Source organism: Scatophagus argus, chromosome 1 (assembly GCF_020382885.2).
Source record: "Scatophagus argus isolate fScaArg1 chromosome 1, fScaArg1.pri, whole genome shotgun sequence".
NCBI classification, from domain to species: domain Eukaryota; kingdom Metazoa; phylum Chordata; class Actinopteri; family Scatophagidae; genus Scatophagus; species Scatophagus argus.
This window is the reverse complement of record NC_058493.1, coordinates 2,215,573-2,238,400: the sequence shown is the minus strand read 5'-3', so window position 1 is coordinate 2,238,400 and position 22,828 is coordinate 2,215,573. Positions and strand designations below refer to the sequence as shown.

Genomic DNA, 22,828 nt, shown 5'->3' with positions numbered 1-22,828 from the left:
TCAGCAACACCGAGGTGTGTGTTGCCTCTGACTGAGCTCCTCACTCGTCAGGGACTCTGGTTACCTACCTCCACAAACTCTGCTTTATGTTACAGAGCATTAATGGATTTGTTGTGGATATCTGCTTGTGTCTGTATACTTCTGTCTGCAAACAAAATATTTGGAACATAATGACAATGGCACAGTGTGTGAGAAGCATACTACATCATAGACTCTGCTCTATCGATGATCTTCTAAGGTTGGAAATACATTTAAATAAAAATCGCAGCATTACAAATGGATACAAAATAAGAGCCAATCAGTTAAATTTCATTCTTATACAATACACCAGACCAATGTTTGGATGTGTATAACTAAAGAATTGTATCTGTCTATCTATCTATCATAAAAATTATAATTAGATACATTTAATATATATATTAGAATAACCAGAATAATAGAAAATTAATAGAAAACTTTGACTCATCTCTTTTAGTAAGGTCTGGCTGTGTGTTTTTCAAAACCCTGGACAACACATGTGGCATCTTGACAGCATTTCTGTTTTGGAAAGTGGAACGAACAGTACAGTTGAAATGTGTAGCTCTCCCTGTGTTGTCACCTTCTCCAGGGCACAGAGGTGAGGCGAAATTGAAAAGTGGCTGCAACCACAGCAAATAGCTGAGCCAGCAAAAAAACAAAACAAACAACAACAAAGGGTAATAAAGGGACAAAACAGTTTCAAGACAGAATTAAATGTTGTCAAAGAAGCTTTTACATGGAGGAAACCACTAAAGGAAGGAAACATGATTCAAAGATTGCAGTGCTTCTTCTTGACGGGTCATACACTCACAAATGATAAACTTGGCTTCTCGGATATATGACTCTCACTTTGTTATGAACTTACTGATGTTTGTTGCTAGACAGAGCAGCTAGTCACCAGCAGATAATGTTACAGCAAAATATTATGGTATGTATAGAATGACGTGTTCAGCTCATTCATGGTGGTGGGCTCACTAGTGACACCGCCATTGTTTTTATTTACAGAAATGAATATGGCACAGGCTTTTCCTAAACCATAACTGAGAAAAAGAAAAGAACACAAAAAAGATAATATTTAGTCTGTCGCCTCTGTTTGATTCCTACAGTTTGGAGGTGAGTAACTATGCTGTTAATGACATGCTACCTCGCTTTTGTTTTATTTTATAATCCATTTACAAGTGTTTTTTGCATTGAAATCAGAGAATATAAAATTGAAGAATATATTGTAGCTATTGTGTAGATTATAAAATTAGTTTTCCATGAGGACACATCATAGCAACAACCTGTCAGTGGAACTTTTGATGTTCTGAATTCTGTGTTGTAGTTCGAGTATCATTTTCAACATGTGGACCAGTAGAATACAAATGTGAGCGTCCATTAGCTTCGCCATTTATGTCACAAATTGTAATCTACGAACAATCCAAATTGTTTCCACCTGTCCTGTCTCTGTAAGGCAGGCATGTCAAACCGGTCCACAGGAGGGCCGGTGTGGCTGGAGGTTTTCTTTCCAACCAAGTAGCAGCACACCAGACTTGACTCATTTAATCAACTGATCTCCGTCTTCAGACAGTTGATTGGTCAAACGGTGTGCTCTTGGTTGGTTGGCACAAAAACCTGCAGCCACACCGGCCCTCCTGTGGACCGGTTTGACACATGTGCTGTAAGGGCATCATTAACGTTCTTTTACTAATTTGCCTATGCAGCAGCACTCAAGTTTATTCTTGGTGGTAAAATGAGGATTGGCAGGTACTTCATTCCTTTTTTCAAAAACTTTCAGGTACCGAACATTTATACCTCAGTGTGCTGCTGAGCTCAGAAAGATCTTTTAACATGCTGTTGAAGCATACCAGCAACATCAATCACCAACATCTCTGTAGTGTGCATCTAAATTTATGCTTGATTAATACATTCTAATTACTTACTACTAAGTAGTCAGTGTGTGGTGTGCACACCTCAACAAATCACATGAAACCAGTATAAACTGAAAATCAACACTGTAGTCCTTAGGAGTCTCATCCTCACCTAGGAATGAGAATCGACAATGGGTTCCGACTCAGAACTGGTTCCAACTAAACGATTCCATCGGTACGCCTCCAACGTTATCGATTCTTCTTAACGATTCTCTCATTTCCCTGCACGACGTTTTCCGTTTTTCCCGAAATTTTGCGTGGCGGTACATTTGCGTCGCGCTCTCTGCAACGACTCAGATCTTCAACCACACCACCAGGCAGCATGATGGGGAGGAGAAAGCGATCTAAAGCCTGGCTCCATTTCACCAAACCAGATGAAAATTCTGCCACGTGTAATCAGTGCAATGCTGTAACATCGTGTAAGGGTGCAAAAACCAGCAACATGCTAACACATTTGTCTTTAAGAACCAAGAATGTCATGTGATCGACCGCCTGCGTACGAGTGCTAACGTATTCCTTACACACTGCTAACGTATTTTATATCCCTTTTAAGAAAAGGAGTGTTAAGGAATAATTTTGGTTAAATCTGGTTTAAGCTTGCAGTAAATTAAATCAACAATATGTCATCGTGGCATACATGACTATTTTTCTAAAGAGGACTCGTATGTCCATTGTTACTTCATTTACAGTATCCTTTTTAAGAAAAGGAGTGTTAAGCTGTAATTTAGCATGTTCAAGTGTTAAATATCTATTCCTGTTTTTATTACTTATTGCATCAGTCTAATTTATTTAGACTATATTTTATTTCTACGCTATGTCTTGTCAAGGTGTTGTTCAGTATGTTCGAGTTGAATATGTTCATGACATAATTTTGGGAAAAAAATAAAATGGTTGCTTTTGGTGCAGAAGACTGTGTAGAACTCCTTTTTTGACATTCAATGAACTACTCAGGAAGAAAGAGAATTGATAAGGAATTGGATTGATATGCAGAATCGACAATGGCATTGATATTGATAAAAACTTGTCAATTCCCACCCCCAGCTGTAACACACAAACTGCAGCAGCCTACACTGCTTTTCTGAACTTGCTTTGCTGGCTGTCACATAAGGGATCAACACCCATCCCATTCACTGTTCAACTCCCTACTTCAGGCTGCGGCTGACAGTACTCGTGGACTTTCATTTGTTGATGCAAATCTTTAATTGATTTTGGGGGCAGTGACACAGCTGGATAGTGTTGTTGTGAAACATGCTGTCAAATTATATTTACTGTTTCTTAACCATACACAATGTTATTGAATCTTTCTAGAATAACGTTAGTGTTCTAGAAGGTCCATTTATTCCCGATGAAGAACACTTCATTGGGAATTATCCTTTATATAATGAGTAGCAATTACACCGTGTCAAAGAAAGAAAACATCGTTGATATCTTCATACCTCAGCAGCCTCAGGTGACAGTTGTCATGTATTCAGTTCTATTAGGAAATCCATTTCTCAGCTTTAAAGCTTTACTGGCTTATTTTTGACCTGCTACAGAGGTAATTACATGGATGGGGAAGCAAAGCACACAGAGCCAAAATCATTTATTAACAGTTCCATGCAGTATTATTATACATCATTCTTTATGGACTTTTTTCCCCCCTACCTCACGCTATCTTAACAGTTTATTCGTGAATAACACAGCCAGGTTGCGTCTGAGTGCTTCTGAACGCTGCTTGATAAAATCTTCTCTAATGGAGTGGCACAAAATGTTGTGTCAGAGTGGGTTCATTGAGTCGTCTACATGCTGGGGTATTCTCAGAAATTAGTCAAAATTCAGATCTTCATTAAATTCCAATTCAACTGCCTGCTTAGAAACTCAATAGCAGTATTTGAGAGTGTCTCAAGAATATATTTGGCTCAACCATAAGCTGTGAGCATGAGAAAGAGTGGTCATGTGCTGCTCAGAGACTATGACGTTGCACACAGACAAAACAAAAAAAACCCGTACAGAAAGGCTGTGGATGTTGGGAAGCGTATTTATTTACCAGGTGTAGTGCGTCAAACAAAAAGATGCAAGTTTGCTTCATACAACTGTGTTACACAAGCATTTGCAGAGATGTTGTTGTAGACTAATTTAAGTGTTTGTGACTGCGTATCATACCACAGTGTCAAGCATAAAATGGTAGAGATTGACCTTAGAAACTCAATATCCTCTTTAACCCCAGAGGACACATTCATTTAAACATACACAACCTCCTACACACACTACACTCTTCACGCTACGCTCTGCTGTCTTACTACTCGTTACTCTTGAAGGCATGAACTTTTAATCCCCTAGAAAGTGACCACAAGCGATGTTACACACACACACAAAAAAATATGTTTCTTAAAGGAATTTGAATTATTGTGCAATTATTTGTGCAGTTCATAGTGCAGTTTAGATTGTGAAAACCCACCAGGAAAGCATGCCATAGATCAGTGAGTCTTTCTTCATTTCTTTCTGTCTTTCATCGGTTGGTTGATTGTTAAAGGCGTAATATGTAACATTTGCACATTAAAATGTCTGAGAACAACTAGACCTTTGCTGCACCACCTGACCACTACTGCACAGACTGACACGCTGAGAATAATTAGCAGAAATTACAAGAATTTCTTCAGTTATTGTTGAAGAATTGTCCACAGTTGAGAAATTTCACTCTGAATCAAAGTAGCTGTCCGACCAGCTGACCGACGTCTTCCTGCTCGTGTGGCTAAAAGTGGAAGTATAGGACGTGAAAAGTTGTGGATGCTTGAGTGCGTGTTCAGTCGGTGATGGCTCATCAGCCAGCTGCTTAGGCCCCCTGCCGTTTGTTGTCCACATTTAGGAATGAAGCATGTCCAGCATGCACTGCCACTTGATGGCCTTTTAATGGACTCACACATTAGCCAAATGGATTATCTCCCGAAACAGCCTCATTTATTCATTCTTTATTTCCTCTCTTTTGTTCATTGAGGAACATTTTCTGCATTTGATTATGACAGTACATATATTGTTACTCGGTTGGTGTCAGTGACGGTCAGTGCTATTCATTGGCTCTGTTGTTGCATTTGTTTTTCAGTGTTCTTTTGATGATAAGCTCTTGTTTTTTTTCTTATCTTGTCTGCTTTCCATTTCACGTGTACACAGCCTGCTGTGTGTTTGGTTAATTACTTTTCTGTCTCTATTTTTTACATGTGCTCTCTTTCCTCTCCCCATCAGCAGCTCAGACCCTTGCTTGCTTGCTTCTTGCGTGGAGATGAGATGAGCATTTTCGTTTATTATTGTGAAACAGCGAGAATGGTCCTCTGCAGGGAGAGGCACACAGCTTACTAATCTGCTTTGCTGTGATAGACTCAGTAGACTCTCAAAACAGCCTTGCGGGGAAAGTGCGTGTATGCGTGTGAATATTTGTAGATTGATATATCATGTAGAAGTGTGTAGCTGCTGCTCAGCGTTGTCAGTCAGGGAATGTGATTGTCGGTGCATGAGTGAGAGAGTTCATAAAGCTCACACTCTTACTATTATCTGAATGTGTTGTTAGAGACTTCAGAGAAACTTTTTATGTAAATTTCAACTACAACTTCTCAAAGAGTCATTAGTTATTGAAATACTTCAGCTGCTAAGAAACACATGCATTTATTTGACATAGGACTATATCAGAGACAGGCCCTCTGTGTTCTTTAGAGCAGTCAGTCCTGTTTGATAAGTAGCCTCAGTTTGATGAGCTGCTCCTGTATTAACTTGCTGATGGCGTAAATGCAGTATTTCTTCCACGTACATCCTCTTCGGATGTGGTGTTATAGTATAGTGGAGTGTAAGCTTTGGCTGAGTAGACACTAGGCATCGCAAAATTACAGTTAAGCGACCAGTGACTCACTGGGACAGCTAAAGAGTTTTTTAACATTCACACACTGTAATTTTTACTAATTTAAGGAGCAAAACATTTGCACTACAGATTGTTGTAGATGAAACAGTGACGGGCAGAGGTGTACTCCTGTGCAGAGAACAAGGTAGAAACTTATAACTGCTGCGATAGTGGGCCAGGTGCATGTTGCATTGAATCTAAGAACATTTGCGGTGATTGGCTGCTAGCAAAACCAAACAAATAGTCTTTTTTTTTTTCCATATGTGGGTACAAACAGAGTGAAATGCAGGAATCGTTTGACTGGACAAGTTTTGTTCTTGCTTGGCACTGGATCTTTTATTGTTAGATAGATAGATACTTTATTGATCCTGAGGAAAATTCATCTTAAAGCACAGATTCCCAGCAGTAGTTGTGTTGCTTATATGAAATGTTAGATGTTTTGAACTGCTGGTCAGAGCAACAGAAACCATTGCCACTCTGGGCCCCTGCAGCTGGCACAAGAGTGTCATCCTTCACAAAACGGGGTGTATCCAATAGTCGTGTCGCGTAACAACTGCTGAAGTGTGTGCTAGTGTGGGAGGAAAACATCTGTAACTTCTGACTTCTCTAATACCAACCTCCTCCCACGCTGATGCAAGTTCAGCATCATCTGTTTGCGTTACAGAATGTGAGCAGTGACAGTTTGATAAAGCTCCTTCAACTCGAAAACCACATATTGTACTGGGGAATATTAGAGAATTAGTCTCTGTCATCTACTCACTTTATTCACTTTCTTTCTGCTGTGTAGATGATATGCTCCAAACTAATATCTCAAGGGCAAAATACCCACCGTGCCTTAGCACACACAGCAATCCAGGATCTCACTGAACTATTACTGACTCTTTACTGTTACTGAAACTTGTGTTGCCACTACAAATAGGATTAAAGCTAATTAATATTTTCTTCATTGATTCATTAACTGAACTGATCATGTAGTGTGACAGAAAACAGTTTCAAATGCAGCAAACCCAGTGGATGTCTTTTAATAAGTTGTTTAGCCTGACTACAGAGATTCAGTTTATAATAATGCCATTAATATTTCAGCATTAATATTTCACCTAAAGATGTTAAAATATAATATGTAACATTTCCACATCAAAATGTCTAAAAAGCGCCATATCTTTGTTATATATTTATGTACTTACATCATCCCAAAACTGTTTCCAGACATGTCCAAACCCAAAGAAATCTGTAATTTTATTCAGGGTCGTGGTGTGTTTCATTTGGTTGTCCGTCACTGCAACTTCCTGGAGATAGTCAGGTTGAGGAAGGAAGTTGTGTCAAAGTTGTGTATTTGCACCCCACCTTGTTCACTACAGCGGTGGCGACACACCCCCAGTCTGTATGTAGGATTTTGTTTAGGTTTTGTTTTTTGTTTAATACCCAGGTCCAGCTCCTGTGATGTCTGGATGTCCAGGAATCTCAGGGAATAATGGTCATATCATATGTGTGTGTGTGTGTGTGTGTTTGCAGATGTGTCAGGGGAGAGCAGTCAGAGTGGAGCCCAGTTCCAGGGTCGTCCCAGTGAGGTCTGGTCCCAGTGGCAGAACCAGCATCACTCCCAGCAGGCCGGGGAACAGCACACACACCCCAACCCCAGCCAGACAGAAGTCTTCCAGGTAACACACGCACACACACACACTGAGACGCGCTCACGTAGTGTGTGAGCGCTTCTTCCAGCTGCAGGCTGCTGTCCAGTGTACACAGATATGTAATATGTCTGATAAGATCTGTGACTAACCCTCCCTGTGTCTCTGCAGGACATGTTACCCATGGCTGGAGATCCCACCCAGGGAACAGCCAACTACAACATTGAGGACTTCGCTGACCTCGGCATGTTCCCGCCTTTCTCCGAGTAAAATCCCCCTCCCCTGATCTCTCTCCCTCTCAGAACTGGACTGATGTTTGCATTCATCTCATCTTCACTCATTTTTCTATATTGCTGGATCACCAACAGACAGTTGATGTGCAGCACGGTGAATGTCTGGGTACACTTGTCATTCGCACACATATAAACACACAGTCCCCTAACGTTTGGGTTCCGAGGCCTGCAGTATGTATCTGTGAACATACGCATACCTCATCGCTGCAAAGAGGATCCCTGCTGTCGGATGGAAGGAACATCAGCCAACCTGTGTGAGCTCTTTGTCTGTTTATGTGTCTGTCAGTAATCAGCGCTTTGAACAAATGGCAGAGCCTGGGACATTCTAATCGCTGGGACTGTTACCAGAACGGTTCGCTCACAAGTGAAAGTGCAGTCAGTATCTATTAAAACGCCACCCGATGGATAGTCAGGTGGAGTTTCTCAGTCCACAAAACATTTCTAGAGCTTCACAGCAACAACCACTGAAAAGCCTGGGGACTTTTAAAACATGATAAACAACCCCAAAATAAAAGAAAAAAAACGGATCATGCGGCTGATCCAGTGTAATCCAAGTCTCTGGAAGCTGAGATCTCATATTGATTTAAAAAGACTTTATTTACACCCCTTTCTCGATATGAAATTGTCGCTGTAGCCACTAAGCTAAAAGCGATAGCACGGACCCCGTCCCACATGGGAGCACATCACGAGATGTGACACAAGCTTCTGTGTAGCAGGTAAAAACGTGCTGATCCCGTCATCCACCGCATGTACACTTGCTTTTTCGCTGAATTGTTCCTTTAAACTCTCAGCATCAGCATGACCAGAGGAGGTCAGTCAGATGACTACAGCTCTACTTGGCGGAGACCAAGATTCTCTTTTGGATCGGACAAAGTGAAACTTTTTCTATTTTGGAAACCTGTATCGTTGTGACATTATATTTGTCAGCACTTCCCGTCCCCTTTGACACTTGTAGTATTCATTCCTCAACAGGATTGACATTAAGTAATGTCTATTATTCTTTCCAAATTGTGTTATGCAGATGTTTTACAGATGTTTCTGGACAGCTGAATCTGAAGTTCATTACTGCAGTAAATCGACTTAAAAAGTGATTTCTTGAGTAAACAAGACAGTGGTGATGTAGAGTTCTGCCCACGGTGTTCATTTAACTGTAATGATACAAAGAAACACCATGGTAATTAATCATTACTTATCTGCTGAGGAATTTAGCCTTGTACTGCTCCAGAATAGTTACCCAAAGGTATCAGAGTTCTTGCTCAACTGTGGCTGTAACTCAGGAGAACATGATTTCAAAACATGGACAGGCTCTGTGCATGTGTAAAATGTAAGATGTGAGTGCCCATAGTCCTAAGCATGATGTGTTCATTTAAACAATTCATACCACAGTGAGGTAATAACACGCAGTGGGTCACACATTTAGGCTGCCTGTGTCATCAGTCAGTAGGCCCTCACAGCTCACACAGGCTGCTTTAGTGTCGGTTCAGTAGTCATGTTGAAGTCCATTTATGAATAATGAGCAATTAATAATCAGTGTGTTTCCTATGTGTGCATGTGTGTGAGAAAACAGAACAAAGTGTGGACACGCAGCACAGTGAGTCAGCCACAGATTGTGTATTAGTGATGCACAGGCAGTTTTCCTGACATCCACGCTCCAAATACCTTAATGAGAGAGCCAATTCACACCCCCAAACTCACAAAGACATGCGCTAATCAACCACTCACTTACAGCACAGGAAGACCAAGAGAGCAGTAGCTGACCAGTCACCTCCTCTGGCAGTAATTGCAGAGAGCATCTGCCAACAACACCGTTGATATACATGCCAGGAAGCCCCACATTCACACAGTGAGATGTATGGGAGTGTTGAAGATGTACACCTCCATCGGCCTAGTGCAGCCTCTTGCACGCCATCGCTGACTCTGCTGGACAGCAGCAGGAGAGGAGAAGCTGCTGCTGTCCTCATCCTCTCCATTAACCTTATTGTGTAAACTATATGTAGTGATGCCCTGATGCGACTGTAGAAGGATTCTGTGTATTCATTCGGGAAAAAAAAAAAATTCAGCTCATCGCAGACCGTTGCTAAGCTAAGGCTTAAAGTGCACTTCATGAAGCTAACTGCTTATCTCACCAGCCTGCTTTTAAAAAGGGAAAAACCGCCATACCGTTCAAGCAAAGTGCAGTATTTACTAGTGTATTTGGTGTTCTTCAGCTCTGCCTACTTAATTTTATTACTTTATAGTCTTTTCAACAATTAAGAGACTGAATAATACTTTCTAGCGGGGGAGCTTTTACATGATAGATTGTATAATGTCTCTGACAGACTGATGGGAGAACAGACAACAGAGTCCTTTTGCTAAAGATCTCAAATTGATGTGTTTTTTTTGTAAATAATGTGACTTTTTATGTCGACCCGTGTTACTTTCACACAGTATATGTTTTTTGTGTAGGTTTTAATGATACTATGTGCAATGTGAGTACATATTTAACTATTGGTATTTAGTTAGTCTGTTAATTGTACATTGAGTTCTAGGCCTGTATAAATTGTGTAAATGTGCCCCATTATTTTTGTGTAACAAATTGTGCTTGTGATAATAAATTCTTATTGGTTACGTGGCTTCCATTCAAAGTTTTAGTCTTCCATTATTCACGCATGGCTTTTTAAAAGGCAAAATCTTTCATTGTGATTTTCTTTGTCTTAAAAAATAGAGAAAACAAGTAAAACGAGGTTGTCTCTGCCATGATGTTCCAGATTAAACTAACCGATGTCATGGTAACTCATTTCACAATTATTGTGGCCTAATGAATACGTAATAGATACAGCAATACATGTGTCAAAGAAAATGCGATCAGTTAAACTTAGTCATTAACTTTGGTTCTTGTGTGTTTTGTCTCTTGGGAAATGAACCTGACAGATGATAAACTAAAGATCCACAAGACCTGGATACGCACTGGATTGTTTGCTAGGGTTGATATTGTTTACATTTGAACTAGAGCAGTGCCAGTACCTGGACTTTGGCATTGGTACCTAATAGTAGTTTTTTTTTTCTGCACTTAGCTCTCTCTGTTATAACAAAAACTCAATTTGTTGTTAAAAAGGTAAAAAAATAAGTCACCTAATGTAACACCTTAATTACTTAAAAGCAGGAAGTTGTTCAAAGTTAAATACACTGCACTCAACCTGGATAACAGGACTAAAATAAACAAGCTGATGGAAAAACAGCACACTTTGTTGTGCACAATAATTAGCCTGCCTTATTCAAAGATAAAAGACCTGTTGCTGTTGTAACTACCACAGTTTTTGCATACTGTGTTAAATTCCCCCCAAAATAGCATGCAATTTAGGTACTGTTGGTTTCATACTAAGATTATGGAGAAACAGAAAAGTTGTGAACACAACACTGATGTCATCACCTTTTAAGCAGGTATGCTGAACTTGTTAGCAGTTATACGTAGTCTTTTTGCTCTGTTTTTGGTCTCTACCAACTCCCGAGGGAAATATCTGCTCTTTTTCTTTTGTACCTGATCTCTTCATCTCTTCATCCTTCATCATCATCAATATCTCCCAGCTGTCCAACAGTATCTGCAACATTAAAGCTGTGTGTCCATCAGGAAACTTTGGTAAACCACTGGCCCCAGTTTTTTTCAGAGGCTGCAGCAGCATTTAGCAGTTACTTTAAAGCCAACTGTTCATTGAGAAACTGTAAATCACAGAGAATGCGGACGGAGCAGTCAAGCAGAGGACATTGGAGGGAAAGACATAAAATGTTTTCTCAATTAATGTGATCCAGTTTCACACACATCAGTCCACTTCATATTTTGTTTTACTGTTGGAAAACATGATTGGATTTTGATGTAAAAATACAAAGAAATGCATTTTTCATTTCAGTTCGACTGTAATAACTGCAGATTACTTTTGCTGATGGTTTATTAGAAAGTGAAAAAGTAAAACGTAGGTCATTTTAACAGTTGACTTGTCAAACAGAGGAGACGGAGTTTCTGTGCCAAATCATAAACATGTGCTACGTTATTGACAGGAAGTTAGATAGCTTTGAGAGAGACTTTGAGTTGTCTGGGTGAAATATTCAAGGGCTCATCTATCCAAAATGAAAAACTGAACTGTAATTTAGAAAGAATGCAAAGACAGTTTCCTGCTCCTTTTTTGTTGTGTTTAGGAAGTTTCCATCAGTCATTCTCATCCTCATAACCGCTGTTTAATTGCTGCCAGAGTCAGAGGCTGAACAGTTCTGTCAGCAGGATACACGTGTTTGTGTTGCCAAAGCACTCAGCAGACTTATTACATGTAAACATATGAACATAAGTAACAACAAGTTAAGACATGCAAGCATGGAAACAGACACTCTCACAGCCCCCCAGTGAGTGAGTGAGTGTGTGTGTGTGTGTGTGTGTGTGCGTGCGCGCACAGCAGTTTAAGAACGAACTGTTCTGATAATCTAGATCCATGTAGACTCGCATGTACTGTGCACAGCCTCTCTCAGGTGACGACTGTTTAAGTCCATTAACTTTTATTTATTTAGCCTGATATCACAAATTTTCCTCAAGGGGCTTTACAATTGACGGAATAAAAGAAAAGGTGACACCAAATCTCCTGGAGGATGATGATTCAGATTCAAACATCTGGAATGACAGCCATGAGAGGGAGCGAGAGAGAGAGAGAGAGAAAGAGGGAGGGAGGGAGGGAGGGAGGGAGGGGATGCAGGATAGCTGAGGATTCATCACATAGAAGACTCAGACGAAAGAGAAGAGAAGGAGGAGAAATGAGGGAGAGTGAAAAGAGAAAGATGGTATAGTGTGGTAGCTCACACAGTATGTTTGACCTTGGGTATCCAGCACCCAAGGTTTCCCTGTCCAGGCTCCTGCAGAATGTCTCATCTCATATCTAAAGAGGGGAACGTGGTCAACGATAAGTATCTTCAAAATGCCATGTCTTTTAGCTCGCCGGAGGTTGCATGCGCAGTCTTGTCCTTAACATGCAGCATGTCTTGATACAATATTACAAGCCATACACACAATGATGGAATATCTTCATGATCTGTGCTTTGAACACACCTTCAACAGGACATCTTTCATGGAGCAGGCCCAGGCCATACTTCGACATGTTAGCCTGCAAGAGCAGCAGCTTAATTGGGTCATAAAATCAAAGCAGAGAAGCAAAGAAGCATTTACAGCACCTTGCTGTCATCTTCGCTCCTTCAGGTGTCATCACATGACCCAGAACAGTGTCAACCTTACGTTTTATCTTGTCCTTGTTGGATTTGACAGCCACCTGTTTGGCCCTTCGTATCATCTTGTGAAAGATGTCAGCAGGCTCCTGCTCTGTCGCTGCAATTATAGTGTCAACCACAACAATATGTACTCCTGCAATGTCACCAAACGTGTGGCACGGGGTGGCGGCTGGGTAACACATGCAATATCAAGGACAGAGCGGAAAGCAACATACAGGAGAGAGCAGAAGAGTACGACGCAGTAATGCCACGCTAATGTCTGGGTGAATTCAGGGTAGCTATAAGTGCGGAAGGGGCTTTACAGGGACACAGTTGTGCGATGCCATTCGGTGTTCGATACAAAGAGAATGGCAGCACATTCGTTTTCAGAGTGCCATTCATCTTCATCAGGGGCTGTCAACTCTCCTGCAAAGTCACGTTTGGGCTCTGCCTGCTACACTGAGAGTTCATAGGCTTTTCCAGTTAAGCGTAGTGGTTACTTTTCCCACGTGTATGACATGTAACTCCATTTTTTAGACGATGATGTTGCACTTGTGCTGTCTGCCTGTCTGTTTTCTGTGCACTCTAAAATTGTCAGCTCACTGTCTCTGTCAACTGTATAATATTTTATGGAAAATACTCTTGTCACGTGATTTTACAAGTCAACATTCAGAGTCCTAAAACACATGAAAACTTGCTATGGCAGGCAAACAACTCCGGCAGGTAACATGGAGTGAAGATGGCAAAAAAGGTAAAACTTTGTCTGGATGTTAGTTCTTAACTTTGGTTTTTACCTAAACATCATCAGCTCATATACTTTAAATGTCCGTTAGCATTTCATCTTCCCACTCAGCCTATATCAGCTCCACATAAGCCATGAAAACTTTTCTAAAGCCTGTCAAGTATGTGTAGAATGCCAAAGCTCAGATCTGTTTTCCTCATAAATACAAACTGACAGCACTTGGCATCTCTCCTGCCTGGCACTTTAACACCTTTCTTCATTTGCAGCTCTTGAACAAACTGGTAAGTGATTTGAAAAGAAATAGTTTCCCACATTCCTTCCTGACATGACACGCACTCCGATTAGCCTCTTAAATTCCCTTCTGACATTTGCTAAGCTCTGCAGCATTCATGATGGACTGGCAGGGACAGGAGAGAGGGAGGATTTCATTCTCAGAATGTCTTCATTCTGCATCTACATGCTGCCGTCGTCTGGCACCACTCCACATCTCCTGCCTGATTGTGATTAGCTGATAACTGCCGATATGGTGTTTATTTGAAAAGTCCCAACTCGAGTGTTGTAAATAGTGTTCGAATGGCATCTGGTCTTTTTACAGCACCTCGCCTCGGGCCCCGAAACCATCACCGAGACGCACTGCTGTGCCGTGTGTGTCAGAGTGTATGTGAGATAGTGTTCAATTTGCATAAGCCACTGAGATGCTATGAAGTGTGTATGTATGTGTGCGCGCATTGCGGTCGGTGGAGCATAGCTGCATGCTTGTCTACCGTCAGTGTGTCTCCGTGCTGACAGGTCTATCTTAAATCATGCTGCTGTGAATCTTCTCCAAATGCAGTGACAACAGCATTCAAACCGCAGAGAGAAAAAAAACAACCCACTGTGCCCATCAAGACTGCTGCCTGTTTACCTGGACTTGCACATACAACACAACTTGATTATTTTCCACCCAGCTTATTCCCACCATATTTGGGCACCACTCCATGTTCACAGTGTGCATATGGGACTGGATATGAAAGCTGAGTGTAATCTGTCTGACTACAGGGCGTCTGGAGACCAGGTGCTGTGAGGAATGAAGCAGTGCAACGCTTTTCAGTGGAGGTTTCAGGTGCCCTGAAACCGCCGCGGATGGAAATGAACGAGGAATGTAGCTCAGAACAGCAAATATTATCCTCACACATCCAGTGCTTTAAAACCTTTTCTACCTGTTCTACTATAATGTTATAGAACAAAGCAGATATTATGAGACTGTCATACTTACAGCAGGTAATAGTTGTTACAGCCCAACCACACTCATTTTCCCGTGGTGGACAAATAAGTACACCCTGCTTAATGCCAACAAAAGAACTTGTGTCTTATAAAGAAGGCTCAGTGTCCTAAATAAGCCAAACAAACTGAAGTAGGATTTGTCCATTTCATAAAGCTGACTTTATCATTCTAATTCTAATGTTAGCATTTTGTGGAAATGTAAAAGTTCTCTATCAGTTGAATTGCTCTGTTTGGTTTGTAGAGTTGACATAACAGCCTGTGATGGAAATATGGTTTAAATACATTTTCATGTTTTTGTTAGTCTCCTGAAAATGTGATCAAATTCGATAGGTCAAAAATATGCATACACCAACTTAAAATGCTGTCAAAGAGATGCGATTGCATATAACACACTTTTTGTTTCCAAGGGTTTTGACTTATGAGGTCTTAAAAGAGCAGTTGTGTGTGTGTGTTGTGTGGAGCTGGACACGTCTCCCGGTCCTTCCCACCAAACTCTCCTGTGCACCAGTCAGATCAGCTCATCAGCTCCACCTCCTACCTGTGCTATTTTTATCACTCCAGTCTGCAAACCCCACTCATTCACTGAAGTTGACTTTTGAAAAACCTTTGCTTTCCTTAATGCATATCACATTAAATATTAATGCATTTGATTATAACTTCATTTCTAGAATCAGCACTAGCAGCAGTATGTAGGCTCACACTCAAATATGCATTAAAAACATCAAAGAGGCTAATTAAGCAATTAAGCAATTAGTTGATTGAAAGAAAATTTGTGGCCAAATATTTTGAATATATATTGAATTGTAAGTATTGAATAGTTCAGTTGTTTAAATCTCAAACATTTGCTGATTCCAGCTTCTTAAATGTAAGAATTTGTGGCATTTCTTTGTCATTTATGATAAAGAATTTTTTGGGTTTTAGACTGTAGGTTGGACAAAAGCTATTAGAAGACCTCACTTTGCCACACATGCAAAAATACTCTGCTGATACAGCTGCTGTGGCATGTATCAGGACTGGACAGGAGCAGGAATACAGGGACCTTGTGCAGACCTTCAGGGACTGGTGCAGTAGCAGCTGCCTCCATCACAACATTACCAAAATTTAGGAGAAGGTGGTGGATTTCAGATGATCTCAATCATCTACCAGTTGAGATGATTAAAGTGATGCACACTTACTAATACTTGGGGGTCCAAATGGATGGTAAGCTGGACTGGTTCCCAAACAATGTCGCCCTCTACAGGAAGGGACAGAGCTGCCTCCTGTTCCTGCAGAGGCTGAAGTCCATGGATGTGTGTAGTGAAATGCTGCACATGCTTCATCACACTGTGGTGGCCAGTGCCCTCTTTTGCACTACAGTGTGTTAGTGAGGCAGCGTAACAGACAAAAACACTAAGTGGCTGGACAAGCTGGTGGAAAAAGCCAGCTCGGTGCTCGGAAGGAGGCCGGTCTCATTAAAAACTGTGATGAAGTGGGGCACACTGGAGGGACTGAACGCTGTAATGGACAATAGCAAACACCCTATCCACAGCTTCCTGGCTGGGCAGGGGAGCAGCAGCAGCAGTAGTGTCTCCTCAACTGAGCAGTTCATTAAAAAGTTAGTAAGAGTTTTTAACACTCTCCCACTCTCACATACACATTCCACCCCCTGCCACAACCTGGCTGGACTGTGCAGTACTGTCACCAGGTTTGCTCTTTTCTAACACTATTTTAACTCTATTTATTTAGAGTTATTTTTATGAATGGAAGAGCTGTTGTTTGTTTTTACATATGAGCTGCTGGATATTGGAATTTCTCCATCAGGATGAATTAAGAATCTATCTTTGGGCTCTAGGAAACTGCAAAGAACAACTTTCACCTTTTTTGATATTTTATAGGCTGAATGATTAAACAATTAATGGTGAAAATAACTGACAGATGAATTGATAACAAAAATAATCATTATTTGCAGGCCCAGAAGCTAATGTGCACTTGAGACACTCGAGAAGACATCAAGAACTGGCTTTCAAGCATCAGGGAAGAATGGACTGATTGTATCATCAGTGTACTCTGAGTGCATTTGATTACAAATACACACCCACACGCACACACACACACACGTATGTGATAGCAAACAAAACTTTGTCATTGACGCATATTAGAGCTACATTACGTCAACATCAGGAGATAGCATTTCCAGAAAACTATTTATGTTACATTATGTGGAAGGTTATCCACTAAAAGAAAACAGGATTTTGATATTAAATGACTTTTTCAGATTTTCATGTGTGTGGAAACCCTACAGGCCTCACTGTCAGCAGTTCTCAGTATTGTTTTTAACTTCTGTGGTTAAAAATGAAAAGCTTGTGAGCCCTCTGTGATTGCACACACGGGGTTGGACAGGCCTTGACTGACTAATAGCAGTTATGCTATTACAAAGTGCGGCTAATGTTGTGCAGCAGCTGTCAGCCTGCGGACTGAAGCCGTCATAAAACAGCTTCACTGGCTGGTGTCTCTCCATCTCCAGAGCTTTAAGTGCTAACTGGCTGTGATTAGCAGAGCTCCTGTGAGAGAACTGATGGTTTGTGAGAAGAACAACAACAAAGCTTGGCCTTTCTCACTTCACTATGACGCCCACTCCGCTCTTTGTTCATCTGACTGCTCCTCAGGCCTCCAATTACAGCATTTTACTGACTCCAATCATCAGCTCCATTATAGTGTTGCTCTCTGATGACGACTTTCTGAATAGAGGACTACAACGTTGTACCAGCATTTCTCCCCTTTTTAGCTTCTGAATGAAAAGAAGCTGACCACAGTTACATGTGGAGTCATAAAAAGTCATACGAGTCATACAAAAAAATAAGGTATAGTGAGGTAAGGTTGAGCAGCTACAAGAGAAGTCAGCGCTTAGATGAATTTGCCGTAATTGTCAACAGAGATCTGAATAAAGCTGTCACCTCCCACACTTCTTATTAGAGGAAAATTCTTCCCTGGTGTATGTTTACTGAACTGTACATTTAACCGTACATCATGATTGGATGAGTTTGACTGGCCCGCACAGAGCCCTGACCTCAACACCATCATACACCTTCCTTTCGTCCTTGGGCAAGACACTGGACCCTGAGTGGTAGTTTGCTGCCATCGGGGTGTGTGTGTTTGTGTGTGTGTGTGCATCAATGAGTGGTAAAAACCTTGTAAAGCACTTTGGATGAAAGCACTGTATAAAATGTAGCCATTTGTGTTGTTCCAATGGTCAGACAAGAAAGCACAATTTCCTTAGAATAAAAACATATTTGCTGGATTATGTTGTGTTTTTGCAGTTTGATGTTCAATGGTCTGTTTACTCCACTTGCAAAAGTGTATGCATATGAAGTGTATATAAAGAAAGTGTGTTAATCAAGCAGACTGGTAGAGAGCCAAGAAATATTTTTCTGATGAGGGTCTATCTATTGGTAGGCCCATTCACTCCCACTTTACACTGGGAATAAGGGATTAATAATCAGGGGTTACATAAAGCCATAAAGTAGTTGTAAAGAAGGCTAAAGCTGGTTTTACTACTTTAAGAAATTAGGATGCATCTACATCAGCTATATGTGTCAGCCCTGAGATAATGCCAAGGGAAGGCCACAGCAAACTTAAAAATATAACTACACATTAGGCCACAGCATTACGAAGACACCATGTGGACTGGTCAATATGGTTGGTCAGGTCCTGTGTTAATCATGCCCCGTGAGCAGTGTTGGGGCAACACGTTATAAAAATAACTCATCACAGTAATATATTACTGTAAATATCCAGCCATCCATTTTCTATACTGTTTTATCTGCTGGGGGCAGCCTGGAGCCTGTCCCAGCTCACTACAGGTGGGAGGTGGGGTACACTCTGGACCAGTCAATCACAGGACCAGCACATAAAGACAGACAATCACACACGTTCACACCGAGGAACAAGGTAGAATAGGCAGTTAACCTAATGTGCATATTTTTGGGACTGTGGGAAGAAGCCAGTGTACCTGGAGAAAACCCATGCAGGCACAGGGAGAACATGCAAACTCAGAAGGGCCCAGACCCAGCACCCAAAATGAGAACCTATGCACTGTGAGGCGAAAGATATATTACAGCAATCCTGTTGTAATGTAATGCATTATATTGCATATTATATTACTACTGTTACCGTAAACAGTAACTGTTTACTGTTACTGTACAACATTACAACAGGATTATGTTTAGTATGTCAACTAACAAATCACCATCTGACCTTTTAATTTGGTATTGATAATGTTGTATATGACTTCAAAAGACTAATTTGAGAGACCAATGAAGGCTCTGGAGTGATCACATCCCTTTTCAAAGCTTTTTAATTCAGTCTCAAACTGCAGTGTCTTGTTTAATAAATCCATGAAAACAAATCCAACACTTAATGACTTCTGTGATTATTTATCCGTTTATCTGTGTTGAATGACTCACTACTTTACAATGAAAGTCAACATGTAATACATTACACTTTGAAAGTAACTTAACCAACATTGCTCATGAGTCAATTCCCAAGATGTTTATACTGTGTGCCCACACTCTGGAAAGTTTAGGCTCTGAAGTCCAAAAGCAAAAGCTCACCTTGGCACTTGCCCAGTATGAAACCTTTAGTCATCAGCAGCACTCTCTTCTCTGAGCAGGGCTGTAAAGTAAAGGCTGTCTGATGGAGGTAATGGGCTTTCACTGTAGTTACACCTCAATTAGCTGTTATAGGACCAAAGGTGATACCATTTGCTATTAATGTAATGATGCTCATTTTGTTGTGACATTTACTCATAATAGTTCTGGTACATCATGCCAATGTATGTGCTGAATGGCAACAATGATGCTTTCCACAAGTGAATTCAGTGCTAATGTGTCAGACATACTTCAAAGAGCACACTGAATGGCACTTAGCAGTTTATTGTAGTTAGCCCCCACATTTTGTTTAAATAAATGTTCTGTGTTTGATTTTTACCCCTCTTTTGGAGGAGGATCACGAAGCCATTTCTAACAACAGCCTCAGTAATGGTCCCTTTCAGGAAATGAAAAGGTTCCTTCATTTTCTATATATATATATATATATATATGTGTGTGTGTGTGTGTGTGTGTGAGTCTATGTATGTATGTATACACATATATAAATATATAGCCCAGAGGCCTTCACCATCTCTACTTTCTCAAGCCTCTTCTGGGGACTCCTGAGGTGCCCAACTTACTCACTTATGACTTGATGAACAAACGATACCTGTACATCCCTTCATTTGGGGCAACCACTTTCACAGCAAAGTATGGCATCGGACTTGAACAGCACACCATTAAGGTTGGACTCTTGGTGTGAATACAGCTTGCAGTGGAGTGAGGTCGGGTGGGGTGAGGGATGCAGGCAGTTGAAGCTAGCCTGGTGCTGGTAAATAAAAGTCTTCATCTTGATAAAATATGACTCAATGAATCTAATTAAACTGTGAGCATCAACTTCAAAATTATAATCCAATTTCCTATTGTAGCCCTTTGAAAGTTAGGCTGTATAAGTTATGTGGTTCATAAATATAAATAGATAAATGAGTTAAAAGGATTTAAAAATCCAATTGATGTTGCATGATACATTGGGTTTAGAATTTAATTTGTTTACCTGATTGTAATTTGTTTGTTGTTGACTGTAAATTTTGTTTGTTTATTTGTGTTACAAATTCTGGAAATGCTGTAGGGGTTATTTTATTTCTATATAGGAAAAGAAACTAATATGTAAGATTTTGAGCAGGCGTATGTGAAAATGCCACGGACAGTCGAGGTCAAAGGGAGGTAGCAAAGGATGTTGGGAGAGAGAGCGGGAAGAACGGGGAAAAAAAGCGATGGAGGATGAGACAGCGAAATCGGCGGAGGTGCGCGCGGAGTGAAGAAAATGTTTAAATTATTAACTTTTGCCAATGTTTGGGGAAAGTGCGCGACCAGGACTCTCTCTGTGACCTAAATGGTGAAACTTATCAGTCGAGTGGACAACTCAACTGGGAAGTACCGTTAGCTACTGAGTCAGTGGCCAACTCATTAGCATCAACTTAGCCAAGCAGCTAGCGGCGAGCTAACTCCTTAGAGAAGCTGGTGACGCGACAAGCACTTGTGTGTGTGTGTGTTCAGCTACTGCTACAGGTACATATTTTATTTTTGCCTATGGGTGAAACGGCATTTTGTTTGAGGCCACAACACTCACAAGCTACATTCAGGCCTGCAACGTAAGACTGCGTATTACTGTAGATTTATTAATTGCCGGCTTCAGGTTTATTTCTTTATGCTATGGTTTAACCTGTTCATTATATTTAACCCTTGCAATGGAACGTTTGGAGGTGTAAATAAGTAAATAGTTCTTATATTTTATAAAATGTGTGAATGTGTATTTGTATGGGATATTGCCTTTACATTAAGTGTGATACTGGGTCCAGATTTGTCACGCTGAAACTAGGAAGTCACACAGACTTGTGGTAGAGATTGGTAGAGATACCACATCAGCCAAAGAACTCAGGTTAGCCACCCCTATTAAAGGGGCGCTACACTATTATCAGTATTCACACTCAGACCAAACTGAGGTTAATGTGCTGGGCCCTAATCAAATTAGTAAAAACAAATTATCTGATGAAATAGCTACCCTAGATGGCATTACCTTGGCCTCCAGCCCCACTGTAAGGAATCTGGGAGTTATTTTTGATCAGGATATGTCCTTTAAATCACACATAGCTCAAATTTCAAGGACTGCATTCTTTCACCTGTGTAACATTCTAAAAATTAGGCACATCTTGTCTCAGAAAGATGCTGGACGATTGCAACTCCCTGTTATCACGCTGTCCCAATAAGTCCCTAAAGACTCTCCAACTAATCCAGAATGCTGCTGCATGCGTACTCACAAGAACTCATATTAGAGATAATATTTCTCCTGTATTGGCTTCTCTACACTGGCTGCCTGTAAAATTCTGAGTAAAGTTTAAAATTCTCCTCCTGAATGATCAGGTGCCATCGTATCTTAAAGAGGTCAAAGTACCTTGTGATCGAACTAGAACTCCTAGAACTCCTAGAACGCAGGGTTACTTGTGGTTCCTAGAGTCACCAAAAGTGACAAAAGGATCACCGGTCCCCCCCTCGCTCCCTGACAGGCAGGAAAGACTTCAGTTTGGGTGGAGTGATTAATCAATGCCCCCCTCACACACACACACACCACCCTCTCCAGTAAATGGTGTGAACCTTAGATACGCTGGCAACAGGAGATATTTCTTGTCCAGCTAACAGCTGGACAGCTAACATTATGCTAGCAAGATTCAAAGTCAAAAACAGTGTGTACGGTAATTTTGACAAACAGTCATGAGACAATATGTGTAACAACAAGATCATGTAGCTATCCATTGATGTCATTGTCCCCAAAGGCTTGAATGTTAACTAATGTACTTCTACAAATCCAAATATTCCCCCATTATCCATATTGTATATCCATATGTATATTCATACAGTGAAACAGTTTGGAGTAAAGCAGTCATTGTTTTTTTTAGAGCTGCTTATTAGCTCCAGTGAAATTACTACACGGGAAGAAACACGTTAATTACTGAAAGTAGTCTCTCTAATTATTACAGTAAATCAATAGAGAAAACATTAATTCATCAGTTCAACACACAATGAAGAGATTGCATCAACAGCTGGCACGACTTGACAAATGCAATATAGTCTACAGGGACTGATCGAAGTGTAGTGAAGTGTCTGTAGTAATACTCACAGTGAAATTAAAGTTGTTTCAGTATAATAAAAAAAAAAAAGTACATGGAGTGTTGATTATATTAAATGTGCATTTCAAATCTAGTTCTGTTGTTGCTTTCAATAAATATTAAATGTGACATTTTTCAGTATCTAGCAAATTGCAATTAT

General features: G+C 40.6%; 1 protein-coding gene across 2 annotated transcripts in view; it reads left to right on the top strand.

Annotated features, from left to right (window-relative positions):
- arnt2 (aryl-hydrocarbon receptor nuclear translocator 2) overlaps positions 1–9,630 on the top strand; it is a 55,416-nt gene extending 45,786 nt beyond the window's left edge. For both annotated transcript variants that reach the window (XM_046389063.1, XM_046389140.1), the window contains 2 exons: positions 7,306–7,451; positions 7,593–9,630. In XM_046389063.1, coding sequence (XP_046245019.1) covers positions 7,306–7,451; positions 7,593–7,691 — 245 coding nt within the window. In that variant the 3' untranslated portion in view covers positions 7,692–9,630. The remainder of the gene's footprint in view (positions 1–7,305; positions 7,452–7,592) is intronic.
- The last annotated feature ends 13,198 nt before the right edge of the window (positions 9,631–22,828 follow it).